The sequence below is a fragment of the Mustela erminea genome, chromosome 9, assembly GCF_009829155.1.
Source record: "Mustela erminea isolate mMusErm1 chromosome 9, mMusErm1.Pri, whole genome shotgun sequence".
NCBI classification, from domain to species: Eukaryota; Metazoa; Chordata; class Mammalia; order Carnivora; family Mustelidae; genus Mustela; species Mustela erminea.
The window spans coordinates 101,179,933-101,207,117 of NC_045622.1; the positions used below are offsets into that span (position 1 = coordinate 101,179,933).

General features: G+C 53.9%; 1 protein-coding gene across 1 annotated transcript; it reads right to left on the reverse strand.

Moving 5' to 3' along the window:
* Window positions 1–5,187: 5,187 nt before the first annotated feature.
* SLC43A3 (solute carrier family 43 member 3) lies at window positions 5,188–26,851 on the reverse strand. The gene is made up of 13 exons (XM_032357938.1): window positions 26,740–26,851; window positions 25,789–26,156; window positions 25,419–25,548; window positions 18,549–18,595; window positions 17,068–17,144; window positions 16,754–16,846; window positions 14,486–14,625; window positions 12,881–12,978; window positions 11,798–11,971; window positions 10,941–11,060; window positions 7,652–7,838; window positions 6,929–7,052; window positions 5,188–5,822 (listed from the first exon to the last, which is right to left on the reverse strand). Exons 2-13 carry the CDS (start codon window positions 25,970–25,972, stop codon window positions 5,721–5,723), a joined length of 1,476 nt encoding a protein of 491 aa, XP_032213829.1. The 5' UTR covers window positions 25,973–26,156; window positions 26,740–26,851; the 3' UTR covers window positions 5,188–5,720.
* Between the last annotated feature and the right edge of the window lie 334 nt (window positions 26,852–27,185).

The window sequence follows — 27,185 nt, forward strand, 5'->3', positions numbered from 1 at the left end:
CATCCTATGGCACATAGGGGGCAAACCCCCCGGGATACAGCAGGTCATACAAGATACACTACCTGCCCAATGGAGTTCCCAGCCAATGGAAGACACATGCTAAGTTTCTTTTTAATCCATATGTTAGCTGCATATGGACTGCAGCTATGAGCTCTAGGGGCCAGGCTCCTGGTACCACGGAGGCCTGTCCTAGGTCAAGGGCTGGAGAGTAAGGCAGGCGGAGCTGAGGGCTGATGGACCGGCAGCCAACCATGGACGTTAACTATGGCTGGGTGGGGCATGTTCCAAACAAGGAGAATTAAACCATTTTTGTTTCAAATAGTGCATTTGAGGGCACCCAGGTGCTCAGTCAGTTAAGGGTCCCACTCTTGATTTCGGCTCAGGTCATGATCTCAGAGTCCTGAGATCCGGCCCAGCATCGGGCTCTGGGCTGGACGTGGAGCCTGCTTAAGGTTCTCTGGCTGCCTCTGTCTCTGCCCCTCCTCCCACCCCACTCTCTCCCTCTCAAATAAGTAAATAAATAAATAAACATATACTGCACTTAGCTTTTACTAGGACTCTTCATTTATAAGAAGAAGTAATAGCAGCTCTTAATGAAGACCTACTGTGTGCCAAGGCCAAGGACTTTTTATGTGGAGCCTCACTGGTCCTCCCCAGTCTCTTGGGTTGGCACTGGAACCCCCGGTTCAGGAAAGGCAAGTCTGTGCCTGGTTCAGGGGCGCCCAGCCTGAGGAGGCAGGTAGGCGGCGCGCCGCTGTCCGTCTGGCGGTCTGTTTGCCCATGCCCTCCCCTGGCCCAGCCATCCCTGGGCTCTGCAGGAATACACCGCCCTGCCCCTGGTAGTTGGCATTTCTGCACTGACTGCTGGAGAAACAAAGGGTAGAGCAAAAACTAAACATAAGATTAATATTTCTCATTGACTTTGGCTTAAGAATTGGGGTAATTAGTCCATTTTTTGTCTCTGAAGTTTCTCATTCTACACAATACGAGGGAATCTGTATTGTTTTCGGCAGAAACAAGCCCAGGCAAATGCTTGCACGACGTTTTCTGTCCTGAACCAAGACAGTGACATGTTGACCCCACCAGGAGTGACCCGGGGCCACTCCTCACTCTGCCCTCCCCCCGCCCCTCCCCCACCACCCCCACCCGAACCCACAGAGGTGACTAGCGCCACCAGAAGCCAGACCAACAGCCTGCTGCTTTCATTAACCCACATAATCCTTACAACTCCGTGATGCAGTCCTGTCGCTACCGCCTTTTACAGATGAAGAAACTGAGGCGTCATGAACGGAAGTCCCAGAGCTCATGTGGGGAAGAGCTGGAGGCTCTTGGACTGGTGTTGGACCAAGCCCCGGCCTTTCATTGTTCCCCGCATTCCCTCCGGTCCTCTCCACTACAGGGGAAGAACTGAGGGGCTGCCGGACTTGGGGTCCTCGAGGTCCCACAGCTGGCCAGTGCCTGAGTGGCCCAGAGCCCTTCCCATGCCCCCAGTACACGAGTCCACCCGGGGCCTGGGAGGGAACACTGGGCCCAGGAAACAGAAGGCTGAGGGACCCATGAGCACATGTTAGAAAGAAAAAAAAAAAAAAATCAAAACCTGTGGAGAGTGGCTGGTGCGACCACAAGTTGTGGTCCTGGGTTTAACCACCTGTCCGCAGCCCGCCCTGTGGTGACTCATGGTGGCCTGTGTGACTCAGACTGCAGCGTGTCCCGGAGCCCTCAGACGCGTCCCACCTCAGGACTCCTTGCTGTCAAACAAGGACTGGAGTGTGTGCCTTGAAACCCAGGGGGAAGGGTCCTCCCAACTATGTTAGATGAAAGACTCTATTTCCTGGAGTCACACCCAACACATTTGGGAATCATCTTCCCCTGGGCTGGCAGGAGAAAGAAATCCAGGAACAATCTGGGGTCAGAGGGCAGCAACGCCTCTAGCTAAAGAACAGTTGGAACCAGGTTAATGGACAATGGTTCTTGGATGCCACGTCACTCCTTAGAAACTCTCAAGGTGGCTCTGTCGATGACATCTGGCCCCGAGTTCTCTACTACCTCCAGTCCCCACCCACTGGCCTAGGCTGCTCTCAAGGCTCACTGTCATCTGGGACCCCCAGCTCAGGCAGCAGAGGGGGACAGAGTGGGGCAAAACATTCCAAGATGTGTTCAAGGGCACACCCCAGGGCTGGGCGGTTGGGGGATAACTGAGGGGGAACACAGCCAGAAGATGGGGTTTAAGCAGCCGTGCACCATGGCGTTTTGGTCAACTATCTGAAGACATAAAGAAGGGCTTATTTCCATGACCGTGCGTACACAGTCGGAAACAGGCCAACAAGTTCACCGTGGCCATTTCTGAGCAATGCCATTAACAACACCTCTTTCTCAAGCACTGTGTATTCTGATCTATTTCACAACCACTATGCGTTTCCTACGCAAGAACGAACATAAAGAAACAGCAAAGTCTAAAAGGAACAGGACCTACGCGTCAGATCCAGATTTTTTTTATTTTTTTTTTCAGAGTTCCAAAATTCATTGTCTATGTGCCACACCCAGTGCTCCATACGGTATGTGCCCTCCATAATACCCACCACCAGGCTCCCCCAGATTTAATTACCTACTCCACAACGTGCTCCTTTGAATGACCTTGGACGGGATGGCCCACTTGGAGCCTGAGGCTCCTTGTTTGTAAAATAGGGCTGGTGAAGGAAGACTGTCACCCCAACTTCCCAGTCCGTGCCTTCCCCTGCTCTTTACAGGGCAGGTGTTCTCCTAACAGAAGAGCCCTCTGCCGCAGGCTCGGCGCCACGGCCGAGGCGGGGGGCAGATTTGCATCAGCCCCTCAACCCTGAAGCTGGGAGCCAGAGAGAGAGGTTGCTCTCGGAGCCCAGCCCGTTGCCGAGCCAAACCAAAACTTGCGAAAGCACTGCGTTGCTCCTTTCTTCGTTTGAAAGGGCGGTTGGTCCCCTTTGAGGAAGCAGGTGCAGGAAGGTGGCTCCCACAACAGAAATATGAGGCTGTGCCCTTGGGCTCCTTCTCTAGCTCACTCATTTTCCCCAGACATTATCTCTGACTCTCTCTGGATAGAAATGTTCTCTGCACTTCCTGGGAATCCAGACACCTTTTTTTTTTTTTTTAATAACAGCTTGTGATATAATACACCTACGATATAAATCACCTACTTAAAGTGTACAATTCAATGGCTTTCAGGACATTCAGAGCTGTATCACCCCTACCAGCTTTAGAAAACTGTCGTCTCCCTGAGAAGAGCCTCTTCAGCCGTCGGCAGTCCCTTCTCCTCCCCCAGCCCTAACCCTAACCCCCAACCCACTTTCTGCCTCTACAGATTTGCCTGTTCTGGACATTTCACAACGGAGTCATGCTGTCTGTCTCCTGGGACTGGCTCTTCCACCCAGCATAACGTCCTTATGGCTGAAGCGTGTTTCCGTTTCATTCCTTTTTAATGACGAGCAATATTCCATTATAGGCCACCACATTTTATTTATCCTTCACCAGGGGTGGACACCAGGCATCCTTCTCAAATTTAATATATCTCCTGTAATGATAGCAGTGACCCTTGGGCACCTGCCGTATGCTACAGGCGCTTGACCCAAGTTCTAACCCTTACAACAGCCCGGGGGGAGGCAAGGCTGTTTCTCCCGTCACCTGATGAAGAAACCAAGACATCGAGGTGAAGTGGCCCCTCCAAGGTTGCACTGGTGACAGAGCAGGGTGGCCTCGCCCCCACCCCCGTCCATGTGCTTCTCATTGCACCGCAGTTGTCCCCTACCCCCGTGTGCTCTGCTCTCTCCTTCGAGTTGGCTCTGTGGCCAGAAAAAGAAAGAATCCTCTCCTTAGGGATGGTTCATTGAAGGAGCCCTAGCAGGCACCATGTGGGGGGCCCAGCACGCATTAGTCACCGAGCTGGGGGGCCACCTCGTGGAGCTCCTTGCCCAGGTGATGAGATGTCATCATGCAAGGAGACAGGTGCTGGTCCCCGGGAAGGGTAGGACCCAGGGCTGGGAATGCAGGGCTGCTGGAGAGCCCAAGGAAGGATTTTTAGAGGAGACAATATTTTGAGCAGGACCCCGAGGGACTAGGCAGACGGCCCTGGCAGAGGCAAGCCTACGCTGGGGAATGGGTGTGCTCATCGACCCAGAGATCAGGAACCTGGGTCCACAGGGATGAGTTCTGTCCTCCTAAATGCAGGCTGGGAAGAGTAGCGGAGAGGTTGGAATCACACTGTGAGAGCCTGCACGCCAGGCTGGCGTCTGAGCGGTGTCCTGTGGGCAGCAGGAAGCCACCGGAGGCTTGGAGCAAGATAACAAGGTAAAAGCCATCATCCGTGAACACTCTGGTGTCTGGTGTTGAGACCCAGGTTCCCAGGCCCCGGAGATGATCCTTCCGCAGTCTGAAGCTTCAGACGCCCGTGCTTCAGACGTCCGTGCATCTTTGTACCTCCAGCACATAGGACGGGACCTGATGCCCCGCAGCGGCTCAATAAACATGTATGGAATGAATGAATGACCGAAAGAAGCACTCAATCAATCAATCAGCCGGCCAGCCCCTCTCCTCTCCCGGCTGGGCTGGGCGGTGTATGTTCCAAATTCTCCCACCTCGCCCACCTCCCCTCTTTCCCCCCCAGCCCGTCACCTTCTCCCCGCTGGCCACCCCTCTCCTTTCTGGTCATGAGTACAAAAAGGAACAAATGCTCATGTATTCCCACCAGGTGCTAGGCAGCAGCAATTTGTTTTTTTATTTTTATTTATTTTTAGCAGCAATTACTTTAATTCCTCACAACTGCTCTCAGGGACAGAAATGATGAGCTGCACTTTGCAGGTGAGGAAATCGTGATTCACAGGGGTTACAGGACCTGCCCAGCTGCTGAGCGGCAGCACTGAGACTCAGGGGGGCCTTCTGATCCCATGGGGGGCTCTCAGCTGGAGGTGTGGTGTGCTGGGGGGGGTGGGGAGGAAGAGGAGGCACCGGAAGGAATGGAGGGACCCTAGGGACCAGGTGAGGGCGTCTGCCCCACTACTGGGTCCAGGGCACTGTAGCCAGATCCTCACGCTCCACTGCTGCGTCCAGTCCCCCAGGCGGGAGCACCCCCAGGGACGCACAAGCAAACATACACACGCACATGCACACACACACGCACACTCACACGGCAGCCCAAACCCTAGAAAGCCACACTGGGAGTTGCCTTTGGCAGAGAGGTTTTATTTCTCTATAAGATTACTCCCCAGAGAAATGTTTTATATGATGCCCAAACACAGAGGGACCCATCTCTAAGTGCCAGGCGTGACGGCCAAGGCCACGACCAGCTCACTCTCCGCCCGGAGGCTTACCTGGCGTGAAGGTCTCGGCACACACAGGCTTCACAGCCAAAGAGGTTCAAAGAAGCAGGTGACACCCTTCCTCCCTCATCCCATCACCCCCGGCCCCAGACCAAGTGTCTACCAAAGTCATGCGCTTCCTGCTCCAAAACCAGGAGCCACCATGGGCCTTGGCTCTAGGCCTATAGGACAGCAATCAGTGTGACAAATGGACAGTCTGCAAATCCCGGTGTCTGCTAGCAGCTAAATATGTCTTTTAAAAAATAATAATAATAATAATAATGGCTAATTAATATAAGTAGCCTGGGCAGGTCAAGTGCTCCTGGACACAGGGTCCTCAAAGGTGGGGAAAGATTAACAGAGCATTGTCAGGGCTGAGGAGCGACAGTTTCCAAGCTAGGCGGCTGCAAGAGAGCTCTTTTCCCGCCGACACTCGCAGCACACCATGAAGGGGTGAATGAACGTCAACACAGTAGCGAGCACCAGCATCACATTCACCTGGCGGGGGCAGGGAGGGGAGAGGGGGCAGGTGAGGTCTAGCACTCTGAGCGGCAGCCACCACCACCAAAGGGACCAGAATGTCACCGGGTGCAGCCTCCCCATTCTCCTCAGACACTACGGGGCCCCAGGGAAAGCCTTCAGTCATTTTTCACTCTACCCTGTGGAGCAGAGTAGGGGAGGAATCGTGTGCCCATTTCACAGATGAAGAAACAAAGGTCTCAAGAGCACTCAATGACCTGCTCAAGGTCACACGGGAAGCTGGGGACAGTCACTAGAACAGAGTCTCCTGAATACAGTTGGAATTGTCTGACACCACAACCAAGAAATTCTCCCCGGTTTTTAGTTCAGTTCTGTGTGTGTCTCCCAATGACTGACTTAAACTCCTGCTCTACACATTGCTGATCTTTTTTTAGATGAGGCTAAGAGAGCTGTGCACTGGTCAGAATACTGAATTCAAAGTCAAAAGACTTCTGCTCCTTAGCTACGTGCTTCTGAATATGGAAATCACAGAACACCAACCACTGAACCTAGGTCTTCATTCTACCAAAAGGTGGAGAACCATGCCCACCCCCTCCTCCCAGGGCTGGGCCCACAAGCACATACCCCCCTCTGGTGTGGGGATGCAGGGGTGAGATTACAGAGCTCCAGCCCCTCGGACCAACAGTGGGAACCAACCAATGCCTAGTGCTGCCCCAGAGCCAGAGCCGGGCTCAGCCCACACTCACCACAAGCAGGAAATATCTCTAAAATCTTGGGCTTTTACTTGGAATCAGTAAGAATTTTACATTCTCCTCCAGAATATGTCTATGTGTCTCCCCACACATAAAAAATATTTTCTCCCCAAATTTCCAATGATATGGACCCTCTTAGAAGCCATGTCATGTTAGTCTTGTGGTTTCGGGGACCCCTGCCGTAGGACAGGGTACTCTGCCACTCCAGTTTGAAAGAAAACCGAGGATGTAGCCCTCTGCAGAAATAGTCCTGCGGGAACCATCTCAGACAGATTTGGGGCGCCCCCTGCTGGGGCCCCACTGAGGTGTCCCAACCTGGATGTCCTCGCTGGTCTAAGGCCAGGGCCACACCTCCCCACCCCTAGTACTCACGTAGAGCGGGTCGTTCTGGAGGGGGCCTTTGATGAAGGTGAAGATAGGGAACTGGAGCAGAGACACAATGGCTGATAAGGCCATCACCAGCCCAAAGAGCTTCCCAAAGTGCTCTGAAGGGAAACTGGGGAAAGAGACAAACGGGGCACCAGTAAGCTCCCAGGACCTTCCCTCCAAGGAGGAGCCTGGCTGTGGTGAGCCTGGGTCAGCCATTTGCTCCCAAGTCCCCTGTCCTAGGCCTGGCTCCACCCTCCTGTGCCCACACAGCCCTTCCCCCCTTCACCTTGACTCAAGCCACAGAACACAGAAAAGTCATTATTTGGGGTCCCAGACACAGGCTGTGCCTGGAGAGGTCTCAAGGGAAAGACACACACATAAACATCACTTTGTGCTAGCGAAGGAAGCAAGAACAGAGCGCCAAGGGGACGGAGAATAAGACACTCTTTTCCTCACTCTTCCCTGAATTAACCAGAAATGGGCCTTGGAGGGTGAATAGGAGTTCACCAGGTAGAGAAGAGAGGCAGATAGGTGAGCTGATCTGAAGGTTTAAGTTCATGAACCCTCCCACCAACCCCTAGCTCTACCTCACCCTCTACACCTGCTCCCAGATACCGCCTCCCTCACCGGACCACCCCCAGGTCCATCCTGACTTCTTTCCCTCCGGCACACCTCCCATTGCGCCAGCACGTCCCCTGTAGGGTAATGCAGCCCAGGCCCACTTACGCGAGGGTGAGGAAGGCGGCGTTGCCCCCGTACAGGAAGGAGCGGCTGATCACTTGCAGGATGAAGGTGACATACTGGAGGGGCAGGATGGGCACCGAGGCACAGACGGCAAAGCCCAGGCACAGGAGAGACGTCAGGGCCAGAGAAGGCACCGCGGAGCGCAGGGCCACTGTCATGGCCGAGGACCCTGGTTGAAAGGGAAGAAGAGGTTTCGTGGAGGCAAGCACGGAGGAGGGCAGGGACAGGGCACAAAGAGGGGAGGAGGGGCAGAGCCACCGCCCACCCACTGTGCAGGCAGAAACTCCCGCCCACCTGCTCATCGCTGATGCATCCGCGAGCCCTGATCATTCACCCCCTAAATGCCACCCAGATGCATCCACTGCTCTCTTCCCCAGTGCCTTAGCCTGCTGCAGGTCTCCAGCAGCACCTGCCTGGATCGTGTCAGTGGCCTTCCAGCAGGGGCCACGTGCTCTGGCCCCCTCTGCCCCACAGCCGGGCACGCCATGCCACATGAGGGTAAGAGCTCCCGACAGCAAACAGCCCCCGACCGGCCACCACCTGGGCCAGGCTCCCTCCACATCACTGTGATGCCACCACGGGACTGAGAGCCAGCAGGGGGGACGGAGGAAGGGAGGGGAGGAGGGGCGGTGGCATCAGCAGGGGTATTGGTACGAATAACACAGATACTGCGGAGCCAAGCGTGATGCATAAAATACATTTTTAAAATGCTCTATATGGGCATGTGTGCATAGTGGGCAGCACAGCAGACCCACAGACACTACACATTTGTAGCATCGTTAGGAGCTACGACCTTCAGAGGAAAAGACGCAGATATAAAATCAAGAGTAAAATCAAAGTAAGCTATGAATTAAAATATCAGTACGTCTTACCTCTCTGTCCAAGGCCTAAAAACACAGATGACCCAGCAGAACTGGAAGCCCAAGCAGCCGGACTGCAGGCTTTAAATACCGTTTCCCACTTAAAGGGACCCAGGAAGGCTTGAGGAAATGGCTGTTTCAGGCCCGGGGCAGGAAACGCACCCCGTGAAACAGGCCTGGCTGTCTCACTGGGCCCGAGAGTAAGATGCTCTCTACAGCTGGGGACATCGTGTTCAAGGACCCTGGTTCTGGGTTGGCTGGTTCTGGGTTGGTGACATACCCAACAGCCAAAGTCAGACCGATCGGAGCATACAGAATCATCGTGACTGACACGGACTGGAACGCCTCAAATATATTTAAAATGAGGCTTTAAAATGGAAATGGCATTAGGGGATGCCTGGGTGGCCCCTTTCGTGAAGCATTCAATTCTTGGTTTCAGCTCAGGTCGTGATCTCAGGGTCGTGAGATCGAGCCCCGCATCGGGCTCCGCGCTCTGTGTGGCGTCTGCATGAGACTCTTTTTCTTTCCCTCTACCTGCCACATTCATGCACTCTCCCCCACCTCTAAGATAAATAAATAAATCTTTTAAAAATAGCAGTAATAATAATAAAAAAAAAAGAAGTGACATTTAAAAGGAAATCAGCTAAATAAAGGAGAAATGGCAAGTCATCCCCCTGGAGCTTACTAGGGCACCAAGCCATTATTCTGGAACTGGTACGTGAAGAAAGAACAGAGCGCTTATTTCAATCTTTTTTTTTTTCTTTAAGATTTTATTTATTTGACAGACAGAAATCACAAGTAGGCAGAGAGGCAGGCAGAGAGAGAGAGAGAGGAGAAAGCAAGCTCCCTGCTGAGCAGAGAGCCCGATGCGGGGCTCGATCCCAGGACCCTGAGATCATGACCTGAGCCGAAGGCAGAGGCTTAACCCACTGAGCCACCCAGGCGCCCCCTGAGCGCTTATTTCAGAGGACGAAGCAGTCAATAGGGGAAAGCTTGTCCTTCTAGAGGAACTGTAGCAGCCAAAAGCAGAAGGAAAGACAGAAATAGAAGATCTCCATTTTGCAATCCTAATAAAATAATGGATCCCGGCAGCGATCACCCGTAGCTACTAAAATCATTACCCGTGCAGCTGATGGGAAACTCTGTCCTGGGTGCATCAGACTGACAACGTCTGGACCCACCGATCAATCCTAACATCGTAAGAACAGGGACAGTTGGGACCGGGGGCCCTGCCGCCAAGAGCCCGAGGAAGCCCGCAGCTCCGCCTCCCAAGCCTGCTCGCCAAAAAATACTCAACGGCATCTCCTTAAGCCTCCAGTGCGCCTGTTTACAGGAAATACCCAATCAGCTAAACATTTTTCAGTGATACCAAAAGATGCCAAATCCAATCTGGAGGAAATGTGATAGAACAAATGACCCAGTTTCTCCAACAAACAGCCAGAAAAACAAAAGGTGGGGGGAGGGGAGGGGAAGGGAGTAGGGACACATCAACCAAATGTATGGCGTGGACCCTGCGTGCACCCTAACATGAACAAACCATAAAAAGGCGTATCTGAGACCCTTTGGGAAATCAGAACAGGACTGCGTGTTCGAAGGCATTAAAGAATTACTGGGTTTTTTTTTTTAAGGGTAATGATATTACGGTGATGTTTCAATAGAAAGGGCCTTATTTGTGAGAGACACAGACAGAAGTGTTTACAGACGAAGTGATCTGATACCTGTGATTTGTCGTAAAATACCCCAGCAAGGGTAGGAGTTGCTGCACTGGGTAAGCGGGGTAACTCAGTGCCCCTCTGTTCCTCCAGTAGCATCCAAGGGCTGTCTCCATGCTCCTAGGCACGGCCACCTGCCTCTTCTCACCTCTCCCCCCTAGTCAGGCCCTTCTCCTCAGCACCCCAGCCAGCGCGAGTTCCTCTCTGGGATTCTTCAGTATTTTGCTTTCTCTTCATCACCGTGAGCCCACTGTATTCCTGGGCTGCTCTCCCAGGGCCTTCCTCTTCGTCTCCTCACCTCTTGCTCACCCTTCAGACCTCGACTGAGAAGCCACTTCCTCCTGGAAGCCTTCCGGGACTGCAAGTCCACCCTCACACAGAATAGGCTAGGTGCCCTTCTTTGTGTCCCTACCGCCCCCTGTGAGCCGACTTCGTGGCTGGCGACACCTGATTCCTCACCCTTCGCTCTCTAGACTGAGGACGGCCTGAGAACGAGGACCTATCTGTCTGGTCCATGGTGGAATCTGGAATGATGGCTGGCACTGACGGACACTCCGCGACTAGTGGATGGAGGGATGGATGGACGGACGGACGGATGGATGCCAGAAAAAGATTGAGAACACAGGAGAAGGTAGCTCTGGCCATGCATGAAGACTCCTCCCTTCCTGGTTCCCCGACCCGCTGCAGCCCAGGCCTCACCTTTGTCTTTTGCTTCCTTCTGGTACTTCTGCTTGAGCTGGTCCATGAGCAGGCCGTTCCAGGGGGCACACAGCACCCCAAAGAACTGAGTGATGGCGAAGGCATTTGTGTAGGTGCTGACTGCAGAGGGCAGAGAGGGCCTCGGTGGCAACGTTTCCAGCACTGCCTCACAGGAGAGGACTCTCTCCCAGCCTGCCCCCACCCTGCCTGTCCCTCCTCCCTGCACCCCTGCTTGGAGCACGCACCCCTGCTGAGCACAGCACCCTGGCCTCCAGGATCCGAGTCCCCAGCTGGGTGCACAGGTGGGCTGCCCCCCACCCCCACCAGGACCTGAGTTCCCAGCTGGGTGCACAGGTGGGCCGCCCCCCACCCCCACCAGGACCTGAGTCCCCCGTTGGGCGCACAGGTGGGCCGCCCCCCCCACCCCCACCAGGACCTGAGTCCCCAGCTGGGTGCACAGGTGGGCTGCCCCCCACCCCCACCAGGACCTGAGTCCCCCGTTGGGCGCACAGGTGGGCCGCCCCCCCCACCCCCACCAGGACCTGAGTTCCCAGCTGGGTGCACAGGTGGGCCGCCCCCCACCCCCACCAGGACCTGAGTCCCCAGCTGGGTGCACAGGTGAGCCGCCCCCCACCCCCACCAGGACCTGAGTCCCCCGTTGGGCGCACAGGTGGGCCGCCCCCCCCACCCCCACCAGGACCTGAGTCCCCAGCTGGGTGCACAGGTGGGCTGCCCCCCACCCCCACCAGGACCTGAGTCCCCCGTTGGGCGCACAGGTGGGCCGCCCCCCACCCCCACCAGGACCTGAGTCCCCAGCTGGGTGCACAGGTGGGCCGCCCCCCACCCCCACCACGTACCTAGCACTCTGTTGCCTCCCGCCAGGTTGGTGAGCAGCGAGTTGAGGGTGCCGATGAAGAGGTAGTGCCACAGCTGTATCACGGACAGCCACAGCAGGTGGCAGACAAAGCGCTGAGAGAGTGCGTAGCGCCAGAAAGAACGGGACTCCTGCTGCTTGCCAGGTTCTAGTGTCTCTGACAGGATAGAAGGATGTGGGCATGGATTATGAGAAAGCAGGGGAGCGGGGTGCGCAGGCCTGGCTAAGGAGCGAGCTCACCTCCTCTTCCTCCCAGACCACAGCCGGCATGTTCCCCGCGCGGCCTGCAGCCGGCTCATCCCACCTGGATATCTTCGTTGTCCAGCCCCCACCGCAGTGACCCACGCACGCCCTCCTCTGTCCCGCTGAACCCCGGTCTCCCTTTCACAGCTTGGACTCAATGACACTTCCTGTACCAGCACTTTCTCAGCCGGGGTGGTGACAAGAAAGACAAGAAGAGAACGTGGACATTCAAGGGGAAGGGAGTGTCTCAGCAGCCCCACGACCCTTCCCCTGCTTTCTGTACGGGGATCCCGAGTCTGTTCTCGAAACAGGGCCCTGCCTCAGTCCTCAAGGTCCAGGTAGGACTCTGAACCAGCTGCCCTGTCCCTCACCCAGGGCTAACTGGCCATGATTTTAGTCTGGGGGTCCCCAGAGGCATCTGGGTGCTCCTCTTCCCAGAGCCTGGCAAGTTCATGTTTCCCTTGGGTTTGTGAGCATCCCAGAATCCTGTTCTTGCTTCTGCCTTGCCAGCAGCAGTCTGTGATGTTTGTAACCAAAAACCCAGAGCAGTAGGAGCAGGGAGAGGAGGCTGTGAGCAGGACAGAGGCATGAGGAGCCGAGGGGAGAGAGAAGAGGGACAGAGACAGAAGACCCAGAAGCTGGGCCCCTCTGTGGACCCTCCGTAAGAGGGGTTGGGGCAGGCGTTGAGAAGCCCCAACAGGTCCTCTGATGGACCTTTCCTGATGCTGCTGTGTCCCCGGGGCGGCTCCGGAGGCAGAGAACCAGGCCGGCCGCAGGACGAAGGCAGGGCCTGAAGGGCAGAGAGTCAGCCAGCAGGACTCACCTTCCTTTGCTGGAAGGAACTCATTCGACTGCATTTCCACCTTGTCGGACTCAGCTGCGTTCTTCTCCCCCTCGGTCGTGTCATTCCCGGAGCACAGGCTGCGGACACAGGAGCCCCCAGCCCAACCCAAGGACTGTGAGCGGAGCCTGAGAGTCAGGCCGCAGGGAACAGTGCAGGGGCTCCCAAAGTTCATCATGCTTTGGACACACCTTCCAGCAGCCCTCCTGCCCAGACCACCGCCCAGACCAGTTAAATCAAAATGTTTAGGCATGGGAGCCAGGATTCTGTATTCTTTTTTTTTTTTTTTTTTTTAGATTTATTTATTTGTTTTAGAGAGAGAAAGCGAGCACCAACGGGGAAAGGCTGAGGAAGAGGAGAGAGATGGAGAAGCAGAGGCCCCACTGAGTGGGGAGCCCGACACGGGGTTCAATCTCACGACCCCAAGTTCATGACCCAAGCCCAAATCAAGAGTCAGATGTTCAACCCAGTGAGCCACCCATGCACCCCCCAGGCTTCCATATTTTTTAAAGATGTCTAATGATTGGGGCACCTGGGTGGCTCAGTGGGTTAAGCCTCTGCCTTCAGCTCAGGTCATGATCCCAGTGTCCTGGGATTGAGCCCCGCATCAGGCTCCCTGCTCAGCAGGGAACCTGCTTTCCCCTCTCTCTCTGTCTGCCTCTCTGCCTACTTGTGATCTCTGCCTGTCAAATAAATAAATAAAATCTTAAAAAAAAAAAAAAAAGATCTCCAGTGATTTTAACTTGCAGCAAATTCTGGGAGCCACTGGAAATGTGGGAAGAGCGGGCCAGGCCAGGGTCTGAATCCCAGCGCTGCCTCCTTCTCGCTGTGGAACCATGGCTCACACTTAGCTCTTCTGAGCCTCTTTTTCCCTCATTTGGAAAACAGAAATAAGGATATTTATCTGATAGGATTATCATGCAATGCAAAGAGAGGGCACCAGGCAAACAGTAAGGGAACAATAAATCCATGCCTCCCCCAGCACCCACGCTGCTGCCTACAGAACCGGTCACATGTCTTCTCCTCCCCTGTTCTCCAACCTCTGCAATGGGTCTTGGCCGCTCAACGGGGTCCCCAGCCCCTGTGTCTGGGCTGGCCCCAGGAGCTGCTTCCACCAACCCAAGGCAGCAGAAGTGATGCTGGGCCAGTTCTGAGAAATTCTGCGCACATCTGCACAGTTTCTTGGAAACTGGCACTAGCCTGATGAAGGAGGAGAGCCACGTGACCCAGATCCTTGTCACCCCAAAGGACTGTCAGACAACCCTGTGTGATTGAGGCCATCCTCACTGCCACCCCAGCTAGCCCAACAGATGACCAGCCGCCTGAGCAAGCCCTACCGACACCATCCAGGCCCAGCTCTGATCAGCAGAACTAGCTGGCTACCCAGACTCACGAAAAACAGTAAGTGCTCAATGGTTAACACGACTGAGCTTGGGAGTAGCTTGTTACGCAGCGACTGCTAGCTGATGGAGGCCTGGCCCAGCGTTGCTGTCCTACATCCCACTAGCCCATCTGTCCCATGCCTGGCTTCCCACCTCAGGTCAAGCAGAGGGCTCGGGCCCATGACCACCAGACCACAGTGCTTACCCGTAGCGGTAGTTGGGGGGCAGTGGGTAGGGGATGTGGCCTCGGGGCATCAGGAGGAAAGTACGCACAACATGCCAGGCACTGCAGACAGAGAGGAAGACGAAGGAGGCCCTGAGGCTGATCCCCTGCTCATAAAGCAGCTGCAGAAGAAAGAGGAAGACAGTCAGCATCACAGCCAAGTTCATGGCAACACTGTTCACAACATCCAAACAGCAGGAGCAAGGCCAGTGTCCATTTGCAGATAAACAACATCCAAACAGCAGGAGCAAGGCCAGTGTCCATTTGCAGATAAACGGGCAAAGGAACTGTGGCCTGCACATATGACGGGACAGCATTCACCCCTGAAAAGTCCCGACACAGGCCACAGCACGAACTCGAGGACACCATGCTGAAGGAGATAAGCCAGTCACAAAAGGACAACGTGCTTCCGCGTCCAGGAGGGGCCCAGAGCCGTCCAAGTCACAGACTCAGAAAAGAGAATGTGCTTGTCGGGAGCTGGAGGGGGTGGACAGGAAGTCACTGTTTAATGGGCACAGAGTTTCAGTTTTGCAAGGTTGCAAAGAGTTCTGGAGATGGAGAGTGGTCATGGTTACACAATATAAATGAACTTAATGTCCCTAAACTGTATTAAGAACGGTTAAGAGAGGCAATTTTATGTTCTGTGTTTTACCAAACGGAAGAGTCAGTGTAGGCAGCAGGGGCTGGAACCCCAGCCTGTCACAGGCTCTTGAATGCCGATCAGGGACACCTGACGCACACAGAGACTCACCCTCACCCCGAGGCTCCACCAGCGTTGGGGAGGGGGGCGTGTCACCGATCCCCACAGCCTTGGAGACTCTCCTAAAGTGCCCTCTCGGAGATCTGCGAGCCCACTGCTTTTTCGGGTTTTTGTTTTGTTTTGTTTTGTTTTGTTTTTAGTAGCAGCAAAGTCCTTTTTCTCAAAGAAAATTTCACACAAAAATTCAACTTATAAAACACATCAGTGGGAAGTGGCCCCAGTCATCTCCCCCCTCATGCTCCTTGGCGACCACCTAACACCACAGATAACCCCTCAGGGCTCCTCCACTCAGTTTGGAAACCACTGAGCTAGCCGACCTCCTCCTTTTATAGAGGGTCAAAGCGAGGTTCAGAGAGGTGCAAGGAACTGTTCAAGGTCAGGGTCAGCAGCAACAAGGTCAGATTAAACTAAGAACTCAGATCCTGCTCTGATGCTCTCTCTCCTTCCAACTCTAAAGAGACAAAAGAGAAAGGAAGCATGCCCAGGGGAACCAGGAAACTGGCTCTTGTACCCGTGCTAGAGAGGCTTGAGTAAGTGCTCGTGGGGGTCTGGGTGACCCTCAATGCCAAGGTGCTCATGGGACTAGGCTAGCTAGTGTCACGTCCAGAGATCCTCTTCGCTTCCCCCATAGCCCATGGGCTGTGCCAGCTGCCTCTGGCCTAACCAAAGCCTGGAGGGAAGTCCTAAATTGGTCAGCTTGAGGTGTTGAGGACCCACATTATCTGATTTCTTCCACTCACTCATCCTTAATGTCCTCCAGCTGGTGGCCTCATAATCACAGCATGGCTGCCACAACTCCAGCCATCACATCCTCCTACCACAACATTCAAGAAGAAAAAGTGGGTAGGGGGACCAAGAAGGAAGCCTTTCTTTCAGTTCTGCTCTCACCTTCCACCAGGGAAGGAAAATATGCCCTAAACTCTGTATAGTATGACCACCTCTAGCCATCACTAACCAGGGGAAAAGGGATTGCCCCCATTGGCTAAGGTCAATCAGGATTCATCCTCTAGGCTGGGGACCACACTGCCCAGATGGAATTATTAGCAATGAAGAAGGCAGAAAGGCAGTCAGGTAGGGGCCACTAACAGCACTAGAACAGCCCATCCTCCCCAGTCCCCCCAAAGCAGCCTTTGGGAGAGTTGGAGAGGCCTCTGTGTCTGCCCATGTCGCTCCCACAGGCCACTTCTCATGTTCTTGTCCAAACCAGAAGCTCACAAGTGCAACACCTCCTTCCACGGGTCTCCCAGCCTCTGTCCAACACCAGCCCAAGGGCATCACAGCCTCTCCCCCGAAATCCTAGACAGCTGTTAAGAGTTTAACCACTACCACGTGAGGCTCCAGAACCAGACAGGTCCAGGCTCGAGTTCAAATTCAAGTGTCGTGTCTACTGGCTGCAAGAGGGTCGACGGAAAGAAACCATGTGAGGTTCACAAGACAGGCGTCTGGCGCACGGAAGCGTGTGATACATGCTTCTCCCTGGTATTTTTTACCTTGATGACAAGGAAGACTGCCGAGGAGGAGTCAAACGCCCCGTTGTAGAGGGTGATGATGGTTGAGCGGTGTTTGCCAAAGAGGTTCCCAACCTAGAGAACACAGGAGTCACTTACTTCTTCCTGAGCCGGTTCTTCCAGTCCCCGGGGCACGTGCCAGGCCCTCATGATACCCAGACCCGCCTCCATCCTGGGATCCACCGTCCTGGCCTGAGCCAGCCCCACTGGAAGTGGCCAGTGCAGAAGAGCGCGTGTCTCCCTCCCCCCACCCTCTGACCTCCAGCCAGGGGCCCGTGATCAGGGCGAGCTCACACCTGCAGGTTGGTGATCAGAAACAGGATCCCTCCCACGGTGAGCATGGGCATGGCCAGGAAAAGCAGCAGAGCTGAGCCTGGAAGAGAGAGGTGGGGCAGTGTCAGGGCAGCAAACATGGGGTCCCAAACTCTGGCTCCCACCTGCCCCAAATTCCCAACAATCCTGGGAGCAGGGCCCCCATTCTAGCCAGCCTGCTAGCATTCTTTGAGGACCTTAAGATAGTGGTCAGGGTTCCCCCAAATGTCCCTGCAGAGGGAGCCATTGGAGGTCTCCTGGGCCCAAAGGCAATCCTGGGTGGCCGGCCTGGTTGTCTGGATGTCACGAGAGGCAAGACTCAGAGTGAAACCACTGCTCCCTTCCCTCATTAAACCCCAAGCAGCCCCTCCATTCATGCTTGATACAGTTGGAGAAGCCTGGATTCGGCCCCCGAGCGCTTCCTGTAATTCACCGCAGGACTGGAGCTCGATTCTGAATCCCTCACTCAGTCCCCTCGTCCATTAAATGGGAGTCACAGTCCTGGCTCTTTCCATCTCATGGGGCGCCGTGACAGCCAAGCAAGAAACGGCCGTGGACGGTGCTTCCCTGGTCCCTTAAAGCTGGAGTGCCTCCTCCCAGGCATCACACTTGGTCAGCACAACCAAGACACCAGAAAGAGGGCTTCCCACTACAAGTCTTGGCGAGACATCTCTCTGCCATCCAGCTTCTCCTTCACGTGATGGGAGAACAGGAGAATGAACCAGCCTGAAATTCGCAGACCTTGGGAGTATTCTCTGCTCATCAACAAGTAAAATTTCAAACGAAAACTTCTGACTACAATAAGGCTGTCAATGTTTGCCCTACTACATAAGGATTTTTTTTAAATATGGGTTTTTTTTAAAAATAAAGGTTACATAAGGATACTCTTTAAAATATAATGGTTTTTTTTTTTAAACAAAGGTTATTTTTTTAAATAACCATCCTTCACACTATCATTTTGGTTTGTTGGTTTGTTTTTTTTTTAAGATTTTATTTATTTATTTGACAGAGAAAGAGATCACAAGTAGGCAGAGAGGCAGGCGGGGGTGGGGAGCAGGGGAAGAGGGGAAGCCCCTCCTGATGCGGGGCTCGATCCCAGGACCCTGAGATCATGACCTGAGCCGAAGGCAGAGGCCCCACCCCACGGAGCCACCCAGGCGCCCCCTATCATTTCATTTTTAAGAAGAGAACACATTAACACACACAAAAGGAAGGATATAATCTTTCAAATAAATTCTCTCTGAAGCAGTCTCTTCATTATCCTCAATTTTTTCGCATTTCTCAGTTGACTAGACTGGTTTCACAGACCAGCAATAACCCCCTCCAAGAGCCTCTTGAGCTCAAAGTCTGTGGTTCTCTGAACAGCTGTGGGGGTCAGGGTGTCCCGCTCATCACCTTCGGCACCTGCCCCACCTACCAGGTGCCCCCAAGCTTGGATCCCTCCCACCCACCTGACGGCACTCACCTGCAGAGGTGAAGGCTATGATGAGTGTGGCGCTGGTGTAGAGAAATCTGAAACACACAACGGGAGGTGGGAAATGTTGTCCAAAGGACAGAGTAGACAGCCAAGGTCCTCCCACTTGGGGTCCCAAAAGCCAAATCCCTTGGAGAACGGGATTAGTGCCCCCCGGCCTCCAAGGCAAAACTTCTGAGTTCTAATTCCTCTTTGCTGTGTGACCTTGGGTAAGGCACTGCCCTTCTCTGGGCCTCAGCAACCTTTTCTACAAAAGGAAATGAATGGACTGATCAAGAAGTTCTAGGGCACTGTGATTTCAGGACCACAACCCCAAGGTTACAGGGATTTCATAGCAGTTTGGGGATCCTACAAGGCATGGGGCAAGAGAAGCAGTGCTAAGTGTGATATTCTAATTTGTAATAGGAAATATGCATTCGGTCCCTGTCCCCAGGGCCTGGCACAGGGCTCTTAAAACACCTGTAAAGTTTTCAGTGACAAGAGCACTAAGAGCATCTTTGTTCTGATTGGGTAACTCTGGGTGGGCTCCTGGATGGCTCCTGGCGGGAGCTGGTCGCCAGAAAGACCAACCCATAATCAGACACTTGGAATTTTCGGTCCTGCCTGTCTACTTCTGCAAAAAGAGGAAAGGGGCTGGAAATGGTTAATAAGTGACCAAGCCTACAGGAGAACTTCTGGGCTGGTGTGTACAACCACCTGCCAGGAAGATAACACAAAACTTCCTGTGCCCGGGACCTTCCCAGACCTCACCCTACATATCTGCCCATCTGGTTCTTTTTTTTTTTTTTTTTTTTTTTTTTTAAAGATTTTATTTATTTATTTGACAGAGAGAAATCACAAGTAGTCGGAGAGGCAGGCAGAGAGAGAGGGAAGCAGGCTCCCCACTGAGCAGAGAGCCCGATGCGGGACTCGATCCCAAGACCCTGAGATCATGACCTGAGCCGAAGGCAGCGGCTTAACCCACTGAGCCACCCAGGCGCCCCATCCCATCTGGTTCTTTATCCGCATCCTTTACCATACCCTTTAGCAAACTGGTAAACATATGCAAATGTTTCCTTGAGTTCTGTGGTTGTTCTAGAAAACAGTCCAACCCAAGGGAAAAGAGGTCATGGGAACCTCTTGTTTATAGCCACATCAGACTGAGGTTGTGGGTAAACTGGGGACCTACCCCCAGTGATGGCATTTGAATTGGGGGGCAGTCTTATGGCACCCGGCCCTTAACCTGTAGGATCTGAGTGCTCGCCAGGGAGACGGTGTGAGAACTGAGTTACACCGTAGGACACCCAGCTGGTGTCCAAGAATCATGTGGTGTGGGGAGAATCCACATAGCCACCTCATGACTGGATGTCTCAGAAGGGAATTTTTCTGCTGAAAGTCAAGGAGAAATGCAGGAGGAGATATGTAGGACCTTCCAATAGAGTTGGTGGCAGTGAAGTGGGATTTGCTAGAACAGCCCAAGCTCAAAGAAACATGTACTTGGGGGGGGGGTGCGGGATGAAGAGCCCTGGCTCTTGGGAGGCCACGGGTCACGCACGGCAATCAGTCACTAAAGGGAGAAGTTACCCATTTGGAATTCAAAAACAGATCCAGCTCCCGGGGACCGGGTTCACGGGATGCACAGGAAGTGCAAAGTAATAAGCAAAAGCTGGAAATATAAGCGCCCGGTTACTGTGACCCATAATAGCTAACATGAAATTAAAAGAGAGTGCCAGATCAGCCCTGCATGCTAGACCAGGGTCAGATGCAGGTCAGTGTGAGTCTGGCCATTAGCCTCGAAGTCACCCCCAAGGAAAAATGATGCAGAGTCACCGAAAGTCCCTCTAAGACCTCTGGTCCCCAAGAAGGTCATCCGTGTGGGAGGATGACAAAACTGAATCCAGGCGGGGGTGCGAAGTTGCAGCTACATTTTGTGGATGGGTATCTCCAGCTTCCCAGAGAACATTTCCTGAGTTGGAGTGGGAATGTGACTAAATTGGGGGCTGTGGTGTCTTGGGTTTTGAATGCTGCAGAGTGGAAGGGCCTGTCCAGGGTTAACGCAGGACCTAGAGCTCGCTCGGGATCCACACACACGGGAGGTTATTCCTGGGGGCACAGATAGGGGCCGCTGTAAGGTCCTGTCCCAGGAACGTGCCAGATGGCGCAGCCCCCATGCTTTGTATGCAAGCCCTGTGGGCGTGGCTTTACGGTGGCCTGTGCCCAGGTCGTGGTAAATGCTGTGGTGAAGGAGGTCCCTTTCACATGGGCACCCCATAAAGCCATTGCTGCAAAAACCAGTATCCCTGGCTCAGTTTCCCTTCCTGGGTCTTCTAGGTGCTAATAAATATATTAGGTTAATTAACAAAAGAATGGGGACTGGCAGAGGGGAGAATCGAGAGACTGGCTGTAGGGCAGAAATTTTTACATGGTTATTAAGAATAAGGGGCGGGGCGCCTGGGTGGCTCAGTGGGTTAAAGCCTCTGCCTTCAGCTCAGGTCATGATCCCAGGGTCCTGGGATCGAGCCCCATATAGGGCTCTCTGCTCAGCAGGGAACCTGCTTTCCTCTCTCTCTCTGCTTGCCTCTCTGCCTACTTGTGATCTCTGTCTGACAAATAACTAAATAAATAAATAAATCTTAAAAAAAAAAAAAAAAGAATAAGGGGACTATTGGGGAATCTGAGTGGCTGTTGGTTAGGCCACTGCCTTCGGCTCATGATCATGGAGTCCCGGGATCGAGTCCCACATCGGGCTCCCAGCTCTGCAGGGAGTCTGCTTCTCCCTCGGACCTTTTCCCCCCTCATCTCTCTCTCTCAAATAAACAATTAAAATCTTGAAAAAAAAAATAAGGGGAGTAAAGCAAATATTGATGGGAGTAGAACAAAGAGGAAACAGGAGAGTCGTGGGATCATCTTCGCTGGGTGGAAATCTCCAGATGGTTATAGAGATGTAGGATAAATGAAACCGACAGCTATTGGGGTTAAAAAGAAGGTGTTAATACAGGCACTGCCAAAGGCTGGGTGGGCCAGGGGGACCCCTGCCAGCCCCCAGCATTAAAGTGCCTGCAAACAAGTCCAGTCTGTTTGCTCCCATTTGGAAAAACATTAAAAGCCAGAATACAGAGAGGTCACAGTGAGAAACCCAACCAGCAATTGCTGGGGGCAATCGTTAGACAGATTCACCAGGTTCCAGACTCACAGAAGGACCAGTCTCCCTTGACTCTACCCCTCATCTTGGCCCCAAAGCCTTTTGCACAGAAGAGCCAAAACAGGCAGGGGGTAGAGAAGAGAAGTTCCCAGGGCTCCCTGGTAAGGGGAACCTCACCCACTGAGGCATCAAAATCTGCTGGTAAAGCCTGGCCATGGGCTTCAGTTAGACTAGGAGCACATAAACCTATGAGTTGGTAGGTTTATGAAAGCTGCAGTGTTGAAACACGCTCTCTATAAAGACATTGTGTCTCCTTTCCACGATGTTTCACAATGAGAGACTATGTGTGGCTGGGAGCATTTCCCCACCTAATGTTGGAAATCGCCTGCTGACCAAGTCCTAAGGAAGCTGCGGGAAGGAAAGTCAGAGTTCCTGGAAGAAAGGGAAATGTTTATAGGAGAACTGGTATGTTTGAACAGGCTTTGTAAGAAGGGGCTGTGTCTCCTTGACACTGGATCCTGGGGCTGGACCCTGGGTGTGACCGGGGAAGGCTTTTCCCCGCCAGCGCTCTGGAACAGAAGGTGTCTAAATCCTAAATCCTCCTGTCCTGTCAATTGGACATGTGCACTGAGAACCAGTGAGAATGCCCGAGCCCTGACGGTGTAGGACAGAAGGCAGAGTGCCAGTCAGGGATGAATGCTCTGTGCCGTAACCCTGTGGGGAGCCCACAAGGGGGCTTATGGCAAAAGCCTGTGGGCACCTCCCAGCAGCAACCACTGGGAGCTTGGACAAGAGAATTTCCATTTCCGGGGCATTTATCATCTTGCTATCAGACATTAATTGAATCCACACGATAGCCAAGGTACATAAAATGATCTTCAAACATGAAAGACCCACGATGTCTGGGATGATATCGGAGAAATGCTCCAATGGGGATGGCCATGGCAAGAATTCCAAACTGAAAATAGCCGTGGTGAGACAGGATCATGTTGTCTGGGGAATGTGAGGAGGAGAAACCACTACCAGGGAGCCTCTCCCCGCCCGTGACCGACTCTGGAATGTGTGGAGAGCAGCTGGACTCTACTGCTTCTTGGAAGGTGCCCTACAAAGAACCCTCCATTGGCCAACACAGAGCTCCCTGGCTGTGTGCCGAGGCGAATGGACAACCACATCCTGTTTGGAAGGCTACCGCCCTGATCCAAAAAGGTAAAAACAGATCAGCTCAGCAGGCTGCATGACCCTCATGCTGCTGTCCTACAAAAGAGGAAAGAGACCTATCACTGAAAAGGCCAGTATGTTCGGGTTCTTACAGAGCTGGGGGCAGTGGCCCATGGCCTTGCCATTCGGTCACACAGGAGGGGACTAGAAACCTGGCCAGATGGGGCACAGTCCTACGGAAGTCACTGTGGCATTCGAGGGGTGCACGAAAACGGGAGAACAAATATGTTCAAACAGGCTGTCTGTGAAGTGGCTGTCTCTCTCACACAGGGAACGGACATGGTGTCTGAGTGGGAAGTGGTTCCCTATTAGCACTGTGGTTAGCGGAACCTTGCCCCCTCTTCATGCTGGAGTCACAGGACTAGGCTGATAATACCAGGACTGGAAGCAGAGATGAGTCCTAAGCAAGAAAACTGTGTTCTTAACCACTGTGTTACGATTCCTAAGTGCCTTCCCTCTATCTGCCAAAATAGGAACAGGGAACCGGGAAGGCAGCCATCTTGCCTGGTGGGACAGCGAGCCCGCTTGGTTCTGGGCCTCCGTCACCTCACCCTACCTGAACGGGAAGACACTTGCTGCATGAGTATTGCAGACCGGCTCAGTGGCCAAACCTAACATCCCTTCCAGAGGCAGAACAGTTACTGATATCAACGGAGAGAAGGAAAATCAGAAAATAAGGGGGTGAATAAGCAGCTTCTATAAGGAGGGAAATGAGTGTGAAGACTCAGAAAGAGGATCAGGGCAAGACAGGATCTTGTCTCTTCCCTCAATTATACTGGATGCCTGAAGGGTGAAGGGATGTATTGCTGAGATCACTCCTGCTTTTGGAACCTCACAAGATCAAACAGAAGCCCATGAGCTTAAGTGGCCCTGGGAGACCTTTTCAGATGGTCTGATGATGGACTGCATAGTTATTAATGACTGAATGTGTTTCTGTTAATGGGCCAGGACCTTTCAACCTTTACGATTGTTTCTGCTACGAGGGATCGGTGTTCAAAGACCAGGGGCTACCCTGTGATATCGTGGCTTACACAAAGAAATATATATTTGGTCTTTGTCCTGGGTCCCTGACACAGGGCTCCCAAAACCCTTGTAAATTTCCATGATAAGAGCACGAGAGCATTTTTTGTTCCAGTGGGGTGACTCTGGTAGGATCCCGGATTGCTCCTAAATGGGGACTGGTCACCAGAAAGAGCAAACATTGGTCAGGATTGGAAGTCTGGCATTTTTTCAGCAACAGCCCCCCCGCCACCGCCACCGCACTTCTATAGAGAGGGGAGAAGGGCTGGAAATGGTTAATAACTGATCAAGCCAACATGAAGAAGACTCCACAAAATCCCAATAGGATGGGGCTCAGAGAGCTTCTGAACCTGTATGCTTTCATCTGTATCCTTTATCATATCCGTTCATAAACTGGTAAACACCAATGTTTCCCCGAGTTCTGTGAGCTGTTCTAGCAAATAATCCAGTCCAAAGAGGTCATGGGAACCTTGGATCTGCAGCCAAGCCAGACAGACATGGGTAACCCAGGGACCCACCAACTTGCCACGGGCATCTGAAATAGGGGGCAGTCTTGTGGGACAGCCCCAAACCTGCAGGATCTGACACTCTCTCCAGGGAGATGGGGTCAGAATGGAGTTACATTATAGTACATCCAGCAGATGTCAAAGAATTGCTTGGTGTGGGGGAGAAACCCACACACGTGGTGACCAAGTGTATCAGAACTGATGTGTTCTATGTGAAAGTAAAAGAGAAACACAGGACAGACAGAGTTTTCCCTAACATTCTAAGGCTGGAGACGAGGGAGGGGACCAAGGAAGGGGTGGGAAGAAGAGGAGACAGGGAGCCAAGGACAGACTGAGATCAAGTCATTCCACCCCCAAAGGCTTAGAGAGCAGGAACATGCTTTATCAGCCAGCCCTCCAGGTCCTCTGTCTGATAACTCAGGTTCCAAACATCTGCCAGGAGGCACCTGCTCTAGGTCTATTAAGGCCTTGGCAGGCCACTGCTTATCGCTGAAGCTGGCCAGCTACTGTGGCATCCTGTCTGAGTGAGATGAGGTCCCTTCCCCTCTGTGAAACCCCCACTTCTCTGCTCCAGTCAGGGGGTCAGGAGATCCCACCATCAGGGGTATGCAGGAGACCTTACTAGGTCTCTGGGGGATGACATGGGGGTGGGGTGAGATGGTAATGGACCTGGACGTGAGGCCTGGTAGGATCCCTGAGTGACAATTTTCACTTCCGCTATTCTAACCCAGGCACCAAGCCAGCCCTCAAAGGAAATCGGCCTGGGCTCCAGCTCCATTCAAATACACAATCACAAGGAACAAAAGAAAAACAGGGCAGAAGCAAGGGGAGTAGGGGTGCAGAGAAAAGAATGGATCCTGGGCTGTTTCTGACAGTTGCTGGGACCGGGCTGGGCAGGGTGGCCCCGTTGCCCAGCTGTGTCTCCCCCAAGCATGGCTGCTGCCAAAAGAATTCCTCTGTCCCATCTGTGCCCAGGCCCGGGCCTTTGGGACTTACATGGCTATGAGACGAGCCACGGTGGTCTTGAACCTGTCAAAGATGAAGCCGGCGGGGAATGTCATGAAGTTGTTCATGAAGGATCCCAGGGTGAAGATGAGTGAGAACTTCTCATCCTGGGCTTTGCAGTCTGGAGGAGAGAAAGGGCGACCTCAGGGAGCTGAAATAGGACAGCCCCTGGTTACTTAGCCCTCAGGGGCTGGTACTTCCAGGCACCTGCTACACCAAGACTGGGGAGTTGGTAGGGAGAGTGATACTCCTTTCCTCTTACCCCAGAAAAGCTGGCACAAAGTGGAGGGGGGTGCAGAATCCCCCCCAACCCCTTCCCACTGCCTGGGAACCAGACTGCTTTCCTAGAGGAGTCCCTTACCAGCCTGCCCCGTAAGATTGCCCATCAGCGCGCCATCTGGTTCACATAGCTCCTCAAAGTAATGCTCTGTTTTGAAGACGAACACCAGCGATGCCCAGCCAAAGAGGACTCCAGCAAAGCCAAGGCATTCCAGCAGCCCGGTCAGCAGGGTGGCCACTCGGAGGGGTAGACCCTGGCTTGGCATGGCCTGAGGTGGAGCCGGTCCCCAAATCTCACTCGGGGCCTCCGGGGCTGACCACCAGTGCTTCAACGGCTGGCCTTTGGGCCTTTGGAAAATTCCTCCGCCAAGCCCTTACGTTCAAGTAGGCTCCGGTTCTGCCTTTTTCCCCGGCCTGGGCAAGAGACAGCGGTGGGCGATTCTCTGGACCCTGTAAAAAGCAAGCAGAGGCCGCTTAGTACAGGGGGCTTGCGGGAAAGACAGAGGGGGGCGAAGGGTTCTGGAAGAGGTGCAGAAAGGGGCCAGCTGCTGGAAACAGCTGCAAAAAGCCTCTCCAGCCCACAATGGCAGCACCTGGGGACGCAAAAACAGAGCCTGATTCTGAAGACTGTCCACAAAAATAGAAACAGCGGTGACTGGCGCGGGGCGGGGGGGAACACTTCACGGAGGTCCTCGCAGGCTCACAACCACCTGTCAACGTTAGCCGTCTCGTTTTCTCCAGGTTACCAACAAGGGAACAAAAGGTCCACGGGAGGTTGTCGGCTTGCCCAAGGTCACAAGGGCTAGTTCACCACGACACAGACCAATCTAAAGCTGAAGACACCCAACTCCAACAGGACCCTCCGTGACCCTCTGTGGAAAGGGCGCCCCGAGATCCGCACCCCCGCAGCCCCACGCGCCCCTGCTCCTGCACGCGCACCCTCTCCGCACGCGGGCGCGCCCCCACCCCCCGGCCGGGCGCCGCGGGGATCCCCGGCCTCCCGCCTCCGCGCCACGCGGCCCCGGAGCCCTACCCGGCAGGCCTCCTCGCTGGGACTCCCGCGCCGCCCGCGCCGCGCCCCCGCCTTTTGGATTCGCGCCTCTCGCCGCCCCTCCCAGCCCCGCCCTTCACCCCCCGCCGCGTCCGGAAGGGCCCTGACCCGCGGGGCGGCGTCGGGGGAGGTCCACCGCCCGGGTTCCCGGCACTTCCTTTCTCCCCCCGCCACGCTCACCACCTTTCGCGCGCCTTTCCGCCCAGGCCTGGGATCTTCGCTCCGTTCTCTCTCTCCGGCCGCAGCCGCGCCTGTTTCCATCTCTCTTGATCCTCGCTCAGCCTCCTGGTCCGTTCGCCTCTCCGCCTTGCCCTAACCAAATTCGTTTCAAAACTGTGGCTCACGCGGGGAGACCCGCGTAGGAAAGCACAGACGCCCAGCACCCACCGTGGACACAGATGGCTACCTGCGGCCGCGCAGACACACAC